Raw genomic sequence first — 21,811 nt, 5'->3', positions numbered from 1 at the left:
TGCAGGGCTGGTTCCTTCTGGTCTGGGAGAGTTTGTTTTCTGGCCTTTCCCTACTTAGAGGTTGCCCACATGCCTTGGCTTGTGGCTTCTTCCCCAATCTTCAAAGCCAACTGGGTAGCACCTTCTCTCCTCTCTGACCCCCTGCCTCCCTTTTATAAGGACCTTGTAATTTTATTGGGCCCACCTGGACTGAGGGTTTCCCAGGTGGCTCGGTGGTAAAGAATCCACCTGCCAGTGCAGGAGATGAAAGAGACACAGGTTCCATCCCTGAGTCAGGAAGATCCCCGGGAGTAGGAAATGGCAACCACTCCAGTATTCTTGCCTGGAAAATTCTTCCCTCCTCCACCAGAGGAGCCTGGTGGGCTGCAGTCCATGGTGTGGCAAAGAGTCAGACACAACTGAGTGACTGAGCAACTCTGCATGCACCTGAATTGGGTAGGATAATCCAGAAGAGGCTCCCCATCTCAAGATCCTAACATTATCATACCTGCAGCATCTCTTTTGTCATATCAGATAACATTCATGGTTTCTGGGGATTAGGAGTCAACATCATTGGGAAGGCAGGGGGTGGTGGTTATGCACATTCCAGGTAGTAGCAGCATTTCCTAAGGCTAACAGGCATGGGAAAGAAGGATATATTTGGAAATGGAAGGAAGTCAGGAGGCTGGTGGTGTCACGGGGGAGATGGGAATGTTGGCAGGAGGGGCTAAGAGGTAAGCAGGTCAAGATCAGACTCTGCCTCGTAATTCAACCAGTATTTGTTGTTGTTCAGTCGCTAAATCGTGTCTGACTCTTTGACCCCAGGGACTGTAGCATGCCAGCCTCCCTTGTCCTTCACTACCTCCCAGAGTTTGCTCAAAGTCATGTCCGTTGAGTTGGTGATGCCATCCAACCATCTCATCCTCTGCTGCCCCCTTCTCTTTTGGCTTTGGTTTTTTCCAGCATCGGACTCTTTTCCAAGGAGTTGACTCTTCACATCAGGTGGCCAAAGTATAGTGAGTGTATTAATTCACTTAGGCTGCCATAACAAAGTCCTACAGATCAGGTGGCTTAAACAACAGGAATGTGTTGTCTCACAATTCTAGAGGCAGGAAGTCCAAGTCAAGGAGTCAGCAGGGTTGGTTTCTTCTGCAGCCTCTCTCCTTGGGTGCGGAAAGCCCACTTCTCACCACGTTCCCACATGGTTGTCCCTGTCTATGTGTCAGCGTCCTAGTCTCCTCTTCTCGTAAGAATACCAGTCAGATTGGGTTAGGACTCATGCATATAACCTCATTTAATCTGAAAATCTACATTTCCAAATGCAGTCACATTCTGAGGTACTGGAGGTTAGGACTTCAATACATAAATTCCAGAGATGTCACAATTCATCCCATAACAGTAATCTAAAGTGAAGCTCCTAGAACAAGAACCTCCGTGGTTCAGGTACTTACTCTTCCTCTGACCAACTGACATGGGGCCAGTTGCTTAATCTCTCTGGGCGTCATCTGAAAATTAAAGATAACAATGGCACCCACCTCACTGGGAAGTTGTAAGGATTAAATGCATCCATTTGTTCAGTGAATAATTACTAATGGCAGCCATGTGCCAGGCACTCCTGTAGGTGCTGGGGAAAATGATAATGAACAAAAAAAAGACAAAATGCCTGTCATTCTGGAAGTACTGATGCTGAAGCTGAAACTCCAATACTTTGGTCACCTGATATGAAGAACTAACTCATTGGAAAAGACCCTGATGCTGGGAAAGATTGAAGGCAGGAGAAGATGGGGATGACAGAGGATGAGATGGTTGGATGGCATCACCAACTCGATGGACATGAGTTTGAGCAAGCTCCAGGAATTGGTGATGGACAGGGAAGCCTGGTGTGCTGCAATCCATGGGGTTGCAAAGAGTCAGACACGACTAGGAGACTGAACTGAACTGGAATGTGTATTATAATGAGACATTATCCTTTGTGTATCGTGAAGAAGGGAATGGCTACCCACTCCATGATTCTTGCCCAGAGAATCCCATGGACAGAGGAGCCTGGTGGGCTACAGTTGTCTATGGGGTCACAAAGAGCTGGACACGATTGAGCGACTAACACTTTGACTTTCTATCCTTTGTATAGGGAAACAATATAAAACAATATGAAATTCACTTATCAAGTATATTGGACTAGAATAAGCACTACAGAGAAATTTTGAGCAGGGAGGTGGCCAGGAAGCTTCTTTGGGAAGATTTTGCAACTTGTCAGAGAAGGTCCTAGAAGCAAGGTGTCAATTGAGCAAAAGATGTGAAACCATGAGGGAACAAAACATCCCGAGAGCTGAAGGAAGAGAACACAGAACAGAGGAGCAGTAGGCGACGACCCAAATGCTGATGCCCACGCGCTCAGAGCAGAGAGGAGAGAGGGCCTTCAAACCATCTCTTGGCTCTAAGCCGCAATCTCTCTAAGGCGCCATGTCTGCAAGAACAGAGTGTCTTTTAGACTCTACATTATTTGCTTTTGCTGTTGTGACAAATTATCACAAACTTAGCCAACGAAAACACCACTCATTAATTATCTTATAATTTGGTGCCCAAAAGTCTAAACTGAGGCTGCAGGGGAGCTCTTCTTACAGAAGTTCGAGGGGAGAATTTATTCCTTCCTGTTTTCTTCTTCTCAAGGCTGCTGGCAGATCTTTCCTCATCGTCTCTTGCTCCATCTTCAAACCTCTGCTTCTGTCATAACATCTCTTTTTCTGACTTTGACCCCCTTGCCTCCCTTTTTCATGAACCTTTATTTTAAGGACATAGAGCCCACCTTGATCAGGCAGGAGAATTTCCCCATCTCAAGATTCTTAATGCCATCTGCAAAGTCCCTTGGCCATGTAAGGTAACATTGTCACAGGTTCTGGGAACTAGAATGTGGATTTCTTTGGGGGGACATTATTCTATCTATCGGACATCCCTGGTGGCTTAGACAGTAAAGAATCCGCCTAATGCAGGAAATCCAGTTCAGTCCCTCGGTTGGGAAGATCCCCTGGAGAAAGGAATGGCTACCTAACTCCAGTATCCTTGCCTGGAAAATCCCATGGACAGAGGAGCCTGGCAGCTACAGTCCACAGATGGGGTTGCAGAGTCAGACATGACTGAGCGACTACTCACGCATGCATCCTATCTGTCACAGCATCCTTGATGCTCCAAGTCTGCACAAGGGGAAGAAAATGCAATATAAAGTGGAATTTCTCCTATTTTATGTTCCCCATGGGCCGCTTGATGTAGTCAAGAAACTATGGGCTTCATCCTCTTCCAGTCTTGGGCCCAAAGGTCAGGACCCCACTTCCCAGCTGTGTGACCTTGGGCAGCTTAGCTCAGCTCTCTGGTCTGGTCCCACCTGTAATAAGAGGATGATGGATACAAGAAAGCTGTGATCTGAGTGTAAAAGAAATCTCTGCCAAGTGCCTAATAGAATTTCAGCCTACAGAAAGCACTCAAGGAGCGGGGCTGTTACAAGGTTTCCTAAGCCACGGGTCAGCTTCCTGTGCTTAAGAAAACTGCCCCTGGTGGGTGTCTTCTTAGCAGAAGTGGGTCCCACCCCTACCCGCCCGCCATCCCCCACCCAGCGCTCTGCAGTTCAGGAGGCCAAGCTCTGGAGACCTGAGCCTTCACTAAATCAAACAAGCCTTCGGGAAGAGAATTGCTTCTGAGAGGACATCAAACAGAACAGGCCGAGGGTTATTTTTCTAAGACAATGGTGTCTCTAATGGAAAATTTCACCCACCGTGAAGTCTCATTTCTCGGACGGAGCCAGGGGAGGAGCCGGCGCAAGTCCGTGTACTGTCTCACCCCTGCGGTGTTTCCCTGTGAGCACCCAGCTTCTTTGTTTAAATAAAACATGCAAAAATAGAAAATCAAGCTTTTTAGGTCTTAAAAGGGCCTGCGAGGGCTTCCTTTATAAAGAAAACTCAGGCATGTGCTTCAGTGTGTGGATTTTCTGAAACCTATTTTGCAGTTTACATTTTTTGCTCTTTTATCTATTCTCAGTTATGGTCCCAATTATTTCATTCAACAAAATATTTTGAACACACACCATGAGCCAGGTACTGTGTTCCACACTCAGGATGCAGAAACAGAGTCAGAGATATTTTCCATTTCTGGGAGTTCATCATCTAATTAAGATAAACATCAAATAATTATAGTCTGAAATTATTATACATGATTATAAATTATAAAGTGCTTCCCTGGTGGCTCAGATGGTAAAGAATCTGCCTGCAATGCGGGAGACCCAGGTGTCATCCCTGGGTTGGGAAGATCCCCTGGAGAAGGAAATGGCAACCCACTCCAGTGTTCTTGCCTGGAGAATCCCATAGACAGAGGACCCTGGCAGGCTACAGTCCATAGAATCTCAAAGAGTTAGACATGACTGTGTGAATAACATACATACATACATAAATTATAAAGGGCTTCTCTGTGGCTCAGCAGTGAAAAATCCACCTGCAATGCAGGAGACATGGGTTCGATCCCTGGGTCAGGAATATCTCCCAGAGGAGGGCATGACAACTCACTCCAGTATTCTAGCCTGGAGAATCCCATGGACAGAGGAGCCTGGTGGGCTACAATCCATGGGGTCGCAAAGAGTAGGAAAGAACTGAAGCAACTGAGCATGGTATAAATTACAAAATAATTATAAACAATTATGACCTATAAACTGGAAAAATAACCCGGAGAGTGCAAATTCCATGAACTTGAGGATCAAGTACAGTAAAGAGGAGCAGGATGAGTAAGCTCACAGGAAAGTGCGTTCATTAATTTAAAAGTATTTATCAAGCACTCCTTATGTTGATCCAGCCCCCAAGACACACTGGTGAATGGCAGAGAGACATGATCTTAGCTCTTGCATCTTATGTCTTGGAGGGGAGAGAGAGAGAGTGGGGGAGTGCTTAGACCCCAAGCAGCCACCCCCAACAAGTGCATATTTATAGGACCCTGTCCAGTAAACTATTACTTTATGATGCGTGACATGAACTAAGAAGGAATAAATAGGGTGAGAGGTGGGTGAGTGTGGACAGAAAGGGCTGCTGTGAGCACTGGAGGCAAGGCTGGGATGCTGGAGAAGGAAGTGGCCCTGTGAGGATCTAGGGAAAGGATGTGCAAAGGTCCTGAGGCAGAAACTCGCTTGATGGGTAAAGGGAAGGCTGGAGTGTTGTCAGTAAGAGAGAGAAGTGATGTTAGAGGTGAAGTTGGATGGAAAGAGGGGCCCAGAGATGGAGGAACTTGTAGCTCTCTGGTAAGGAGCTAGGATTTTATTTTCAATGCAGTGGGACACTACTGGAATATTGAAGCAAGGAGGAATTTGATCCAATTTCAAAATGTTAGCAATGTGACTATATTTTCAGTCTTTCATTCAGCAAGTTGTTAGTAATCACCTTCTATGCATATGACTCCATTCTAGTCCCAGGAGATGCAGAGGAGTAAGACTTACCTAGTGGAGAGGCAATGGCACCCCACTCCAGTACTGTTGCCTGGAAAATCCCATGGACAGAGGAGCCTGGTAGGCTGCAGTCCATGGGGTCGCTAAGAGTCAGACACGACTGAGCGACTTCACTTTCACTTTTCACTTTCATGCATTGGAGAAGGAAATGGCAACCCACTCCAGTGTTCTTGCCTGGAGAATCCCAGGGACGGGGGAGCCTGGTGGGCTTCCATCTATGGGGTCGCACAGAGTTGGACACGACTGAAGCGACTTAGCAGTAGCAGCAGCAGTGGAGAAGCAGCCAGTTTCATTCATTGATTCATCCACTGACCAATGTTCATTGAGCTCTCATACTCTTTACAGTGAGACTGTTCCAGAAATTAGGGCAGAGCATAGAACAAGACCCTGATGCTGGGAAAGAATGAGGGCAGGAGGAGAAGGGAGCGACAGAGGATGAGATGGTTCGATGGCATCATTGACTCAACGGACATGAGTTTGAGCACACTCTGGGAGATAGTAAAGGACAGGGAAGGCTGGCATGCTGCCATCCATGGGGTCGCAAAGTGTCAAACACAATTTAGTGACTGAACAAACGGAACAAAACAGACAATGTATGTGCCTCCAAGGAGCTGACATTCTGTTGGGGGAGGATTAGAGTAAGCACATAAAAATATAAATATGTAAAAATACTGAGTGCTCGAAAGAAAGGTCGTGCAAATGAGAGGGAGGAGATGGTGGAAGGGTGCTATCTGAGATGGGCAGGGGGCACAGAAGACCTCCTTAGGGGAGGTGACAATGGAGCAGAGATCTGAGAGATGGGAGGGAGGCCTCCATGCAGGTATCTGGAAGCAAGCAGCTCATGTAGAAGGGACAGACGGCACACTGGCCCTGGTGTGATTCCCCGCTCACAGCTCCCAAGGTGCTAATCCAGGTACCAAGATGCACCAGTGAGTGACACAGAGACGTGGTCTTTGCACATGCCAGCCTCAGGGAGGACCTTTCGAGGAAGGAGGAACCCCGAAGCCAGGGCCTCAGAAAGGAGCAGGACTCAGGTCTAGGTTCCATGTAACAGCTGAACTCATTCTTTCACAAGAAGTAAGCTCCCCATCACTTGAGGTATACAAGGAACTGTGTTGATGGGACTCCGTAGAAAGGAGCCAGGCTGACCTGGAGTCCAGCCCTGGCTGGGAAGGGCACAAATTCATTCACTGCCCACCCCTTCCCTCAATAACCCCTCACCAAGCACTCCGTCTAGGCCAGGCCCATCCCTTCAGCCTCCAGGGATCCATGGGGGGTGGGCAGGGACAGGTGGCGTTCCCCAGTGGCAGGGGGTTATGAGCTTGCAGAGGAAGGGGGCAGTGGTATATTTCAAAAGGTGAGAGTTTTTCAGGTGAGAAGAGAAGGCAAGGGAAGGGGATCCCATAGGAGCCACCAGATGCTGGCCAGGTGTGGTTGGGACCTGCAGGTTGTCCTCGCTGGCTTTGCCCTGTCCAGCAAGGTAGCAGCTTTGCTGGCAGGAGAACCCAGGCTGTGAAAACAGGCCAGCTGTGAGCAGCTGTGGTCCCGCCCAGCAGGAAGGGTTCTGTTCCCCTCCACCCTCAGGAGCCCGGGCTGAGCGGACCCCCACGGGCTTCAGCTTTTTGATTTGGAAATGATTCAGCTGTACTGAGGCTGGCACATCACAGCCAATCTGGGATGAAAACACAGCTGGAGCTGCTACTTCTGCAAAGACAGCACTCCCCAACTTCCAAGGGGATTTTCTATCTCAGCCTGAACATCTGCCACGGCCAAGGGAGCTGGGGACCCCGAGGATTTGAGGACAACTGGAAAAGAAGAATAAGCTCAGCTCTCCACTGAGGACACTCCAGGGAAAGTCAGGAAAAGCCCCAAGGCCTGTCGAGGTCACACGTGCACAGAGCATTTCAACTTGGCCACGCGAGATTTAGTCCAGCATCCCTCCTGGGTCTCCCGTTTTAACTGTTTGCGTGGGCTTCCTTCCCTGTGCCCGACTCAGCCTCATCGCTGGCGGGGCAGGAGACCACGTGTCAGATCCCTGCCACGTGTTAGATGAGTGACCTTGGGCAAGTCGCCTCCCCTTTCTGAGACTCAGTTCCTTCATCTTTAAGCTGGGGATAACACGACCTACCTAGAAAGAGCAAGCGGCTCTTAATTACTATAATTAATTAATTATATATTAGCATATAGTAATTAATATATATGTTAATCACTTAATTAATTACTATAGCTCTGCACAGGCGGCCACAACATGGGCAGGCAGCACGTGGTAGGTATTATTATTTTTAAGCTGTTTGCATTGACTGAGAGGATCTATGGAAGTTCCAGTAGACCTGGGTTTGAATCCCTCTTCTGCCGCTGCCTGACCAGCTGTGGGACCTCAGTTCAGAGTTTTCACCTTGAGCCGGATTCCCACCTCAGCGGTTTGCCCAGGACCGTCTCAGCTTGCCCTGGGTGTCCAGATGTCATTATGAAGAGCAGCCCCCAAGTCTCTGAAAACACATCATATGGTCTCCCCACCCATTGATCAATGGGGCATGACATGGCCACCGTCGAAGATGAACAAGAAAAAAGCAAAGGAAAACTCCTGATGAATCTGAAAATGCCTGCCCACCGTAAGTCAGTCTCAGCCAACACGCATTTACAGAAACGTCTTATAGCCAAAGAGAAGCAGTGATTAAATTCTACCATATAGCCAGGCACGAGGGCACACTGGCAGCAGGCAGCAGGATTTGTTGAAAACTTCATTCTCCGTCTTTCTTGCTCTCAGCATTGCTCATTTATTGAGTCTCCACAAAGCCCAACTCCTGCCCTCTCCAAACTCACATTTGAAAGCCCTTTCCACTGTCTCTTCTTCTGCTGCTCAGTTCTTTTGGAGATCAGTTCTATTCATCCGGAAATACTGACAACTTGAATTTTCTCTTTCCCCGCATCTCATATACACAATAACCTTTGCTAATCAGTCAGGAGATAAGTTGATATGCCACTGCAGTGACCAACCACCCCCAGGGTTTCTGAAATCCAGGATATTCTGTTTCCAAAGCTGGGACAAGCTAGTGGCCCAGGAGTCTAGATTATAACTCAACTGTTGTTCAGAAAAGAGCAGGCTGTCCTGGGCTTCAGTCTTGGGCAATGCAGGACTTTGAAAAACAAGGATGGGTATCCCCACAAAGAGACGCTAAGTCAAGGACTCGAGGAAAGTAGTTTATTAATATTTGGGGGTTGATCCCAGGAAACACCTGAAAATGGACAACTGAAGTGGGAAAGGAAGGAAGTGGAAGGAAGAGATGTTCTTCCTGCATGCTAAGTCATTCGGTCGTGTCCGACTCTGTGCGACCCTAGGGACTGTAGCCTGCCAGGCTCCTCTGTCCATGGGATTCTCCAGGCAAGAACACTGGAGTGGGTTGCCATACCCTCCTCCAGGGCATCTTCCCAACCCAAGGAAGGTACAATCCTGAGCATATCTTCAGGCAACCAGAGCAGAATCCTGCTGAAAAGCTATAGGAAATATACATTTTAGAGTCATCCCCTCAGAAGTATTCATCCCAACTCCCTGCTGTCAGTCTGGGGAGAAAGAGGTGTCAACTCCCCAGCCCTCTGGCTGATGGGAAGCCAGACAAAGCCATGTGCCAGGGTTGCAGCTGGCAGGAGGGTGCTGGGCCAGCTGCCCTGAGATGGGAGGGGGGCCTGGAATAAGGGTGGACCACCAACCACATGTGCTTCAGCATTCTGGGATCTCGAGACAGCACCATGAACCCACAGGATCTAAGATGCCATCTAGCCCGGGGACCATCATTCTGTTGGACCTGTATCCCCAGTGCCCAGCACCGCCTCAGCTCAAAGCCAACTCAGTCATTTGTGCACAGTGAATGAACATACAAAACCACTCTGCCAAGACCCAGGCTGAGGGTGTGACTGCCTTGGCTCTATCCAGGCTGCCTTCAACTGCAGCACCCGTACCAAAGACCCTTCCTTATCCAGGCACCCTTGCATATCTGCTTCAACAGCCCTTCCAGTGCTCACCCAAAGGAAGGATGTTGAAATGTGCTCAGGAGAGCTGACTATGGAGACCTCTGATCTCTGACTTTGTGGAAATGTAAACTCCTGACCAAGGTTCGTAGCATCATCTGAGTGTGTGAACCCACCAAACAGAACAAACATATCACTGTGAGCTGGTCCTGATAGATTTGAACTGTGTTTTCCTACCTGCTAATTAGCTGCCCGTGCTCATTAGAGTGTGCAGCTCCTCACTTTTAATTAGAATTAGCAGAGTCCTTGTGGCCTTATGTGGCCTCTTTTCTCCTGAAATACTTCAAAAGCATCCCCTCCCCCAGAAACTCCAGCATGGAAACCTTCAAACTGAAGAATGGGTCTTCTTAACAGTCCAGATGAAAGAAATTCCACTGGAATAAAGTCTTTATCAAAACACACTAATTGGTAGTCAAGAGGGGATTCACTCTGTGTTTCAACGGAGCACAGTTCAAGAAGGCAGCTAAGTCTATTATTGATCCCATGCAGATTCTGGTGAGAATCACAGAAGATGGTCGTTAATGATGCTGAAAGCCATGCAGTGCTTTTACACAAACATTTTTCCAGTTTTTTTTTCTCAAGTTCTCAATGATCATGTCCTACCCAGCGTCCTTATCTGCCTCCACACTCTCGCTTCACCGATGCAAGCTCCACTCGGTGCCTGGTGATACTTTCCCATCACAAGTCTGATGACGGCTCTCTCCTGCCAAAGCCTTTCGGCTGGCCACTGCACCTCCCACCTGCAAACTCCAAACCCCCTCACGTAGTGATCTAGACCCTGGGATCTGCCCAGTGGACCCTCCAGATGATGCCTCTTCTATCCTATCTCCCCCATCCTGAGATGGGATCCTGCAAACAGCATCCTCTAGACCCTGTCCTGCATTCTGCCCCATGCTGGCCCCAGGACCTGGTTATCCCTCCATCGACAGGGTAAATTTCCACTCACACTTTCAGGACCTGTTTAACTGTCATCATTTCCTGCCTAGTCATCCATTCCACAAGTATCTATTGAGCACAAACGTCTATTAACAGACACAGGTTGCTACGGGGAGGAAAAGAAACAAGATATCTGCCCTCAAAGAATATAATAAGCAAGCAAAGAATAAAGGATTGAAGAGACGATGACACCATCCATGGAGGAATAGGTGGTGGGGACAGGACCTCCTCCTTCTGTCTAGTTCAATTCACACCTGAGTCTCACTTTTCCCTCCCTTCCCTTTCCTTAGGAGATATGCTCTATGCAAGCGAGAACACAGGCTGGGGTCAGGACCTCTGCTGGCTAACTTCTTGGGCTGTGGTTAGGCTGGGAGAAAGGGGAGAAGGGTGGCATAACTTATATATCATCACCTACTAGGAGCCACATACTAATCAAGGGTTCTCGTGGCAGGAATACTGGAATGGATTGCCATTTCCTCCTCCAGGAAGTGAAAAGAGAAAAAACTGTCTTGAAACTCAACATTAAAAAAACTAAGATTATGGCATCCAGCCCCATCACTTCATGGGAAAAAGTGGAAGCAGTGACAGATTTTATTTTGGGGGCTCCAAAGTCACCACAGATGGTGACTGAAGCCATGAAATTAAAAGATGCTTGCTTCTTGAAAGGAAAGCTATGAGAAACTTAGACAGTGTATTAAAAAGGTCTGTATACCTTGCTGACAAAGGTCTGTATAGTCAAAGCTATGGTTTTTCCACTAGTCATGGACAGATTTGAGAGTTGGACCATAAAGAAGGCTGAGCGCCAAAGAATTGATGCTTTTGTACTGTGGTGCTCTTGAGAGTCCCTTGGACTGCAAGGAGATCAAACCAGTCAATCCTAAGGAAATCAGTCCTGAATGTTCTTTGGAAGGACCGATGCTGAAGCTGAAATTCCAATACTTTGGCCACCTAATGTGAAAAGCCAACTCATTGGAAAATAAATACCCTGAGGCTAGAAAAGATTGAAGGCAGGAGAAGGGGGCAACAGAGGATGAGATGGATAGACAGCATCACTGACTCAATGAACATGAATTTGAGCAAACTCCAGGAAATAGTGGAAGACAGAGGAGCCTGATAGGCTACAGTCCATGCGGTTGAAAAGAGTTGGACGCGACTTAGCAACTGAACAACAAACAACAACTGGGAGCCAAGCCCATGATAAACCAGCTGCTACATCCCTTGTGACCTGAAGTGTGTCCAAAGCCGGGGGCATTCCCAGCAGTGGGAATAGTCAGTATGCGCAGGAGCTAGGAATTTCCAGGAAGGACATTGACTAGAGCAGACAGGCTAGTTTGGAAATCCTGAAACATGGAGACTCACACTTCACCTCTCTGGCCTCAGTCTCCCCATTTGGCAGATGGGGGTGGGGCTGGACAGGTGGCACCTGATTCTTTTTAATATTTTATTTTATTTATTTATTTGGCTGTGCCAGGTCTTAGTTGCAGCACATAGAATCTTTAGTTGCAGAATGCAAACTCTTAGTTGTGGCATATGGGATGTGGTTCCCTGGGATTGAACCCAGGTCCCCTGCATTGGGAGCACAGAGTCTTAGCCACTGGACCGCCAGGAAAGTCCCCAGGTGGTACTCAATTTTGCAGCATCTCTGGATACAAAAGGAGCAAGCTGCCTTTGTTCTTTCAGTTCAGACCAGCGACTCCTGGTGACTTGTAATTCCTCCTTACCCATGATCAACCATGTCTGATGCCATATCCCTATGGAATTCATCACTTGATTTCTGAAATAATTTAAAACTCCACAAAGGGAAAACTTTCCTAGAGCCTGACACACAGGAAGTACTTAACGCATGAACTATCTTTATGGTTAAAATTGCTCAGAAGAGGCGTGGTCCAGGAGAAGGTTAGTCTTGTGATGGCTTTGGCTTTCTTGACTTAGTGGGTCCCCAGATGCTGGCAGCTCCTTGAAATCAGAAGTTAAATCTGCTTCTTACCATCGACATCCCAGAATCTGTGCTGCTGTGCTGTGCTTATTCGCTCAGTCATGTCTGACTCTTTGTGACCCCATGGACTGTAACTCACAAGGCTCCCCTGTCCATGGGGATTCTCCAAGTATGAATACTGGAGTGGGTGCCATGCCCTCCTCCAGGGGACCTTCCTGACCTAGGGGTAGAACCTAGGTCTTCTGCATTGCAGGCGGAATCTTTACCAGCTGAGCCATCAGGGAAGCCCAAGAATACTGGAGTGGCTAGCGTATCTCTTCTCCAGGGATCTTCCCAACCCAGGAATCGAAGCGGGGTCTCCTGCATTGCAGTGGATTCTTTACCAGCTGAACTACCAGGGAAGCCCCCCAGCATCTGGCTCATAGTCAATACGCAATGAACGTATATTAAGTGAATGAATGAAGAGAAGAAGAGCTATAGCAGTTGATGTGATTGAGCCTTTACTATGTATTGTACACTTTACTAAGCACTGTCTCATTATTTTCATTTTTGTAAGTATTTATGTATTTGGTTGCTCGGGTCTTAGTTGAAGCACTCAGGATCATTGCTTCGTCCTGTGGGATCTTTCACTGCAGTGCACAGATCCTCTCTTGTTGCTCTGAGGCATGTGGGATCTTACTTCCCCAACCAGGGATCAAACCTGAGTCCCCCACTTTGCAATACAGATTCTCTAACCCACTGAACCACCAGGGAAGTCCTCAGCCCTGTCTCATTTAATCCCCACACGATGCTAAGAGGTAAGAGCTATGGCTCTATCCTCATTTTATGGATGGGAAAATTGAGAGCCATGTGACTTGCGTGTGGTCACACACACAGGCTGGAAGTGGAGAGTTTATCTGATTCCAAAGCCAGTGCTCTTAGCCATTAGCCTGGGCGCCTTGGCATACTCATAATTAACATGTGCCAAGTAAACAGGTTTTACCGAGGTTTCAAATAGCTCATCCCTGTGCTCAGGTTATAGGTGGGAAAACTGAGGCTTAGAGGAGGGCCAAAAATTAGCAGAGCCAGAGGTGCCCACTGAGTCAGGATGGGACAAGCCTCTGCAAGGGCCACAAGGGTGTGGGCATCCAAGCTCCCCAGAGACAAAAGGACAGCCCGCCTCTCCCATTTGGCTGAACAGGCAGCCTCAAAGCTAGGGTAGCTTCCAAAGCATTCAACCTCCTTCCTACATCGACTGGGCTCTGGTGTCAGCTCCCTGTCCTCAAGCAGCCGGCTGTGCTTACCATCGTAAAACAAACCTCTTTGGAAACCCTGTCTTCATCCTCTGTCTAACATCTCCTAGGGAAAGAGCAAGGGAGAGAATCTTTTCCCTAAACCAGAAGCTCTTGGTTTTGGGACCAGGTCTGACTTCCCAGGTGGCACTAGTGGTGAAGAACCCTCCTGCCAATGCAGGAGACATAAGAGACCTGGGTTCTATCCCTGGGTCGAGAAGATCCCCTGGAGGAGGGCATGGCAACCCACTCCAGTATTCTTGCCTGGAGAATCCCATGGATAGAGGAGCCTGGTGGGCTGCAGTCCATGAGGTCACACAGAGTCAGACACGATTTGGCATGCACTATCATTTACAGCTTGTGCTGCCTTGAACAAGCCATTCTGTGCCTTGGTCTCCTCACGTGTCCAGTGGGGGATTAGGATGTGAACTAGTAGATTCTGAAAATACTCAGCAAAGGACTTGGTACATAAACGTTGGATGAAAATGGGTGAGCAAATGAACAAACAAGATTAAGCCTAGTGAAAAATGCAGCAGAATAGCCATAAAGAATTTTCAAAATGATTATATTTGATTTAAAAATTTTAATAAGCTATTTTTCAAAGCTGGTACTCCAGGGGAAATGTGTTTAAAGGATTATGTGATTTATGGACACACTGATGGAGATTTTTAAAGGGGTTTCTAGACCTTTTAAAGGGCTTTTGAAATTGATGATAGTGGTTCCATTGAAGAATTTTAATGAATATGAATCATAAGAAAGTTTGGACAGCTGCCTTTTATTTCTTTTATGTAGAAATTGAGATTTTTCTAGGGTACCTGGCTAGAGCTAGGAAACAGCAGAGGAGGAGGAAGGGAACTAAAGAAAATGTTTAGGGAAGCTTGCCAGGAGCATAAATAACAGGACAGACACACATTGCTAAGCTTGCTGCATCTGATCCTCAAAACAATGCCAAGGGGTAGGAACTAGTCTTATCATCACTTCATAGATGTGAAAACGGAGAGCCATAGATGTCCTTACCTCCAGTACTCTTGCCTGGAGAATCCCATGGACAGAGGAGCCTGGCGGGACTACAGTCCATGGGGTCGCAAAGAGTCGGACATGACTGAGTGACTTTCATTCACTCGCTTGGTCACATAGCCAGTAGAGAGAGATGTGGGAATTGAAATCAGGTTTGTCTCCTGCAGGAGAAAGGTTGTGAGGCTAGACCTGTGTCAGATGGCTCCTCGTGGTGGACACCAGGGTTGCAGTTGTCCAAGAAAACTTAGTTATTGCAACAGCGGAGCCAGAGACATAGGAGCTGAGTGCCATATGCCACCCAGTGCCCTTAACCATGAATATATCCCATCCCGTGCACTAACCACTGTGTGATACCCCCAGCCGTGCTCTAGCTATCATGTGGTACTACCACATAGGGTACAAAAAAAGTGAAAGTGAAGTCGATCACTCCTGTCCGACTCTTTGTGACCCTATGGACAGTAGCCCACCAGGCTCCCCCGTCCCTGGGATTCTCCAGGCAAGAATACTGGAGTGGGTTGCCATTTCCTTCTCCAGGGGATCTTCCCGACCCAAGGATTGAACCTGGGTCTCCCGCATTGCAGGCAGACTCTTTACCGTCTGAGCCACAAGGGAATCCTACGACCATACAGTAGTGATAATTAAGTGAAATAATGTATGTCAAGAGCTTTTCCCAATACCTGTCACAATTACCACCACCATCATTCAGCAGCTGCAGCAACACCACTATCTCTACCTTCATCATTATCACCATCATTTCTATCATGATCACTGTCATTATCACCATCCTGGCTAGCATCACACCACCACCATCACCATCACCACCATCATTATCACTAGCATCATTATCATCATCACCTCCACCATCATTACTAGCATCATTATCACAATGAGCAGCATTATCACCACCATCACCATCACCACTATCACCACCATCACCATTACCACTATCATCAGCATCACCATCGCCATCATCACCACCATCACCACTGTCATCACCATCATCACTATCATCACCATCACCACTGTCATCACCATCACCATTACCACTATCATCAGCATCACCATTGCCATCATCACCACCATCACCACTATCACCACCATCACCATCATCTCCGTCACCTTCACCATCACCACTGTCATCACCATCACCACTGTCATCACCATCATCACTATCATCACCATCACCACTGTCATCACCATCACCACTGTCATCACTATCACCATCACCACCATCACCATTATCACTATCATCAGCATCACCATCGCCATCATCACCACCATCACCACTATCATCACCATCACCATCATCACCATCACCACTATCATCACCATTACCACTGTCATCACCATCACCACTATCACTATCATCAGCATCACCATCGCCATCATCACCACCATCACCACTATCATCACCATCACCATCATCACCTTCATCACCATCACCACTATCATCACCATTACCACTGTCATCACCATCACCACTATCATCACCATCACCTTCCCCACTATCATCACCTTCACCACTGTCATCGCCATCACCTTCACCATCACCACTATCACCATCATCACCATCGCCATCATCCCTCTGTCAATAGACCTTGGGCTAGTCACACCCCTTCTTTGAGTTACAGTTAGCTCACACAATGGGAGGAAATAATGCAGATGAGTTTAAAACTATTATTCTAGTTGTATTATTCTAGCTATTCTAGTAGCTAACAATTATTGAATAATTAACATTTATTCAGTACCTCACATGGAGCAGACTTATACTAAGTGATTGCACACAGTAGTTCATTTAATCCTCACAAACCCCCTCCTCTCTCTAGTAAGTCCCTTCTATCATACCTCACTTGTGATAGATCTGCATTCTAGAGGGATCTGGTGGACCCAGAACTTCCACCTGTTCTTACTGACACTAGAGCCCTAACCCACCACGTCTCACCACCTTCTCTGGCTGGGGAGTTTGAAGGAAATAATGGAAATGAAAACCCATTGGCACAGTGCGCTGTGCAGGATTGTCATGGTTGCTTATATTTGTCCTGCAGGGGTGGCCTGAAGGCCTGAGAGAGAAAGAGAGAAGAGACATGATGTAGATGTCCTTGAACCCAGGGTGTCTTAACCGTTCCTCCACTGATCATGCAAATCTTTACAGAGTACCTGGTGTCTGTATCCTAGGTCCTGTGCTGGGAGGAGGCACCATAACCAGTAAACAAATCGTGGCCTCAGCCCTGAACAGCAAACAAAGTGCAAGGGGGCAGGTTTGTCAACATTCTGCTCCACTGTAAACTAATAAACCGGCAGCAGAAGTGTTAATAAGTTACCTACAGATGCTTCCAAAACACATCCAGGGAAGTCAGGAAGGTGAAACACCAGCCCTCAGCCCTGTTCAGGCTTCAGCAGACCTGTGAACTGCCCCCTGGGACGTGCAGCAAGGCTCGTGGCAGTAGGTGTGTGACACACTTGCCAACATAGTCACACGTGCTTCATAGACCTAAGGCTGGTTGTAGCACATTTTACCATGAAACCATTGTTCCTGCACATCATTTTGATAGACACCTTTAAGATAAAGCATCCACCTTTTTTTGTAGCAAACAGTATATCAAGCCTTTTCAAAATCAAATGTTGAGCATTTACTTCAAGTATGTAAATATCAGTCACCTGTCTACTCTGCCAGGCCAATGGAGATGCCAGCTTCCCTGGAGGGCTCACAGTCTAGCAGGGCAGGGGCAGGGTGTGGGTCATGGGTGGTCCATTCTGAGTCATTTTTGAGGTGCAGAGTCCAAGGCTTGTGGGCAGCATGCTGGGGCAGTCATGGTGAAAGCTCTGGAGAGACACAGGCTTGAGCTGGTCCTGGATGTGTGACCTTGGGTTCCTTGGTTGAACCTGACAATGAGTGCTGTGGTTTCAGGGTGCAATGCTCACCCTGAGAGCTTTGCATCCATGGGGTGGCAACTACCCAAATCAGCCCCTTCCATCCATCCCCACCGCCGCCATCCGAACCCTCTAGACCGCCATCATCTGCTCCTGCCAGCCCCAGCAGCCTCCTGCATCAACCTCTGCCTCCTCCAGTCCTTCCTCCAAACAGCAGTGGTCTCTACGAAGTGCCAATTGATCACATCAATCCTTCCTTTAAACCCCTCATCGGTTTTCCTCAATGGCAGCCCCTCTCCTTGATCTCCAGAGGCTGCTTAACTGGCCCTGCTCACCTTTGCCATCCCATCCCCTTCCTCTATCCCCTTCCTCAGATGTCCAAACAGGATAGCCTCTGTTATAGACCTTGTTGTTTTTCAGTTGCTCAGTCATGTCCAAGCCTTTGTGACCCCATGGACTGCAACACGCCAGGCCTCCCTGTCCCTCAATGTCCATTGAGTAGGTGATGCTATCCAACTGTCTCATCCTGGGTCATCTCCTTCTCCTCCTGCCCTCAATCTTTCCCAGCATCAGAGTCTTTTCCAATGAGTAGGCTCTTTGCATCAGGTGGCCAAAGTATTTGGAGCTTCAGCATCAGGCCTTCCAGTGAATATTCAGGGTTGATTTCCTTTAGGATTGACTGGTTTGATCTCCTTGCAGTCCAAGGGACTCTCAGGAATCTTCTCAATCCTTTTCACCCCTCAGGGTCTCTGCCGTTTCATCCTTCCGTCGGCATGATCATCCCAAATCTTCACAAGCTGCATCTCCTCCTTTGAGCCGTATCTCCACCATCACCTGCCCAGAGAGCTCTCCCTACCACTGCTAACCTGGATCTCCACCCCCTCCATTGCCTTGACCATTTCCTCCAGCGCTTATCACATGCTGCATTAGTTATTATTCCCTCACTTCCTTTGTAATAAGTCATCCTTTCTCCCCCAGCAGATAAGGGAGTCTCAGAAGCGCAGGGGCATGACCACTTTCCTCCAGGACTGTGGGGCCAGCCCCAGCACAGCCAATAATCACTGAATCTTGATGGAATGAGTGAATCCAGCCTGTGCGTGTGTGCTAAGTCGCTTCAGTCATGTCCAACTCTCTGTGACCCCGTGGACTGTAGCCCGCCAGGCTCCTCTATCCATGGGATTCTCCAGGCCAGAATACTGGAGTGGGTTGCCATGCCTTCCTCCAGGGGATCTTCCCAACCCAGAGATCGGACCCGAATCTCTCATGTCTCATGTATTGGCAGGCGGGTTCTTTACCCCTATTGCCACCTGGGAAGTCCAACCTAGTGATTCCCAAACTGAGATGGGAGAGCCTAGAAGATGAATCATCTCTCATTTGGGAGGACCAGGTCAGAGAAATGGTTTGTGTATCTTTAGGGGTTACAGGCTATAATTCCAACACTCATGCCCAAAGGTGTCACTCTCCCAGGCAGAGCTGCCTCTTACCAGGAGGGGCTCCCCTGCCAAATAGAGATGGGTGCTGGTGGCCAGACCTCCCTGGGGTGATTAACCCATGCCCTGGCTCTGGTTGCAGGTGGCATTCCCTTCATCCTGACCAGCGAGTTCTTCCAGCAAGCCCAGCGGCCAGCTGCCTTTACCGTGGTGGGCACCGTCAACTGGCTCTCCAACTTCACCATCGGCCTCCTCTTCCCATTCATTCAGGTGAGACTGACAAGGGGGCTCTTGGTCATGAGATCCCCTCCAAGTGATGGATGATTCATAACACAGAGGTTGATTCTCTCTCAAATGAAAATTCTGCTGGCCTGAGGATAGGAGAAATGTGCTTTGGCCCAAACTCTAATCCTCTTTCTCCCTCTTGTATCTTTTGGGAGTTGCCCTTGAGTGCTAAGGGCTGTCATGGGGGCAGATTCACATCACTGAAGGTCTGCAGGGAAACCTCAGTGAGAATCTCAAACCTGCAATGCACTTGCCCTGGTGTGAGTGAGACAAGGTCCATGTCATGGTTCCAGTGCCCATGCCACCCTGCCATGCCTGTAGCATCCTCATTGTCTTCAGCATCACCACAGCTAATGGGGGTCATTGTCCCAAGGGTGACCACCTTTGACAGGAGAATGATAACTCAGGGAACAGATACAAGTTCTTTTTGTGTAAGGAGGCCAGTGTGGCTGGAACCAAAGGAGAAAAAAGACAAGAGAGGAGATAAATTATATCAGAGAGCTCTCCAGGGCCAGGAACACAAAAGACAAGGGCTTTACAAGTGTTCCTCACAGAGCAAGGGGCCAGCTGCACTCCAGGAGGGAGAATCAGGCTTCCCTGCTCTAAGGCCCACCAGGGCTCCCCACTGCCCAGAGAGCAGGTGACACCACTGGTGAAGGTGAGACTCCATCAGAAACCTCTGAGCAAGAACCCACCCTCCATTTGGGGGGCTTAATTCAACCCTCTGCAGCCCCTCCATTAATTCTCTGCCTGTTGCTTGACTAGCGCCAAGCCCAGCACATTTCAGAGACTCTGCTGCAGGCAGGCCCACATGATGGGAACTCCTGCATGCCCAGTTGTGGACCAGTTACTCTTCACCAGGCCCCCGGCATGGGGTTTATGAATTCACGACACCCTCAGGCAGCCCTGCACTGCGGTTTCTCATCCTCTCCATCTTACAGAGAAGCTGAGGTTCAGGGAGTAGACGGGGTCAGCCCAAGGTTCCAAGTCATCATTCAAACTGGTGGCTCCGTCCCGTCCCCTCTTCCTCTTCCACATTCTCCATCTACTACTCTGTCCTTTCAGTCTCAGAATTAGGGGCTGCCCCACTGTGTAACTTGTAAAGCATCCTGACTTAGCTACAGCCACTGCATCTCTGAAACATAAGTAACACAGGGAGGCCATGGACCAGGGAATCCACATCCATCTACTCCATCTTCGGGGCATGTTTGTCCGGCCATGCTCAGAGCATAACAAGTTGTCTGTTCAACTGACTTCAAACTTTCAATGGCTTCTCCCAGTTTGGCTCCAAGCCAACAGAGCTGGGCATCAGTAAAATATTCATTATTGTGGGAAAAATTCTCTTCCAATTGTTTCTCTCTCAGCTCACAGCTCCCCATCTTCCTATAGATTAAGCGGAGATTCTGTCCCAGGTCTTTTTTTTCCCCCTAGCATATGGTGGCTCAGATGGTAAAGCATTCTGCCTGCAATGAGGGAGACCTGGATTCAATCCCTGGGTTGGGAAGATCCCCTGGAGAAGGAAATGGCAACCCACTCCAGTACTCTTGCCTGGAAAATCCCATGGATGGAGGAGCCTGGTAGGCTACAGACCATGGGGTCACAAAGAGTCGGACACGACTGAGCGACTTCACTTTCTGCTCCAGAGCTTTAGGGATGATGATTGGCAGAGCCCTCTCCTTCTGGAATAACTGCCCTGTGGCAGGTGGAGGTAATGTGTCCAGTCTCACACCTGCCAGTTAAGACCTTGGCATGGCAGCAATGTGTGTTCCAGGCAAACTCCCATGAGTGAAAATCACACAGCCACACCTTACCTAAGGAGAAATGCATGCTGCCTGGGTCTGGAAAGGGAAGAGCCAGAAAGTGTCCTTCCCTGACCAGGGCCCTAGGCTGCTTCTCAGGGAGGGAAGTCAGGCTCAGCAGGCTTGGGAGACTTGCCCGAGGCCCGGGAGCTGGTGACAATCTGTCAGAACACAGTCACAGCCACAGACTTCCTCTCCCATCATGGTTTTTACAGGTTTCACACTCCTTTCACAATAACCCAATTTCTGATGGCTTTGAAGATGTGTTAGGGGTCACCTGCATTCCAACCAACTCAGTTCCAGCTGGGTGCTCACCTGGCTGGAAACCCCAGGAGCCTGAGAGGTTTCTGGTATCATTGTTCATGCTAGGTCACCCTGCTGTGATGAGCCAGGGCAGAGTAGGACCCTGAATGCCATAATGTCCCTTCTGCAAGAGCCATATGCCAAGACTGTCACCACATGTGTGGATGCTTCCACTTGCGCTATCAGGATGCTCTCATAGAGAAGTCATAGGGATGCTGAGAGCCTGGTCGGGGGCAGGGGACAAGATGAAGGAGGGCACAGCCTTGTTTAAAGGCTCAGGGGCAGAAGTGGCGCCCCCTACCCGCAGAGCCAGGCCCCACCAGCACAAGTGATACACGTGTGCATGGCAGTCTTACAGCATCCAGACTGGCTGGTTCCTCTCAGAGGCGTCAGGGTACAGGTGTCACAGGAGGGCTGGGGGAATCACTCTTTACAGATACAAGTTTCAGGGCTTACGGCAGTTCAGGGAGAAGTGCAGGGGCTGG

The 21,811-nt window shown here is 48.5% G+C and overlaps 1 protein-coding gene across 3 annotated transcripts in view; it reads left to right on the top strand.

Moving 5' to 3' along the window:
* Positions 1-21,811, top strand: part of SLC2A9 (solute carrier family 2 member 9) — a 238,583-nt gene that overhangs the window by 179,500 nt on the left and 37,272 nt on the right. For all 3 annotated transcript variants that reach the window (XM_005893200.3, XM_070372693.1, XM_070372694.1), the window contains exon 11: positions 19,082-19,209. In XM_005893200.3, the coding sequence (XP_005893262.3) occupies positions 19,082-19,209 (128 nt within the window). The remainder of the gene's footprint in view (positions 1-19,081; positions 19,210-21,811) is intronic.

The sequence above is a fragment of the Bos mutus genome, chromosome 6, assembly GCF_027580195.1.
Source record: "Bos mutus isolate GX-2022 chromosome 6, NWIPB_WYAK_1.1, whole genome shotgun sequence".
NCBI lineage: Eukaryota > Metazoa > Chordata > Mammalia > Artiodactyla > Bovidae > Bos > Bos mutus.
This window is presented reverse-complemented; position numbering and strand designations above follow the sequence as displayed.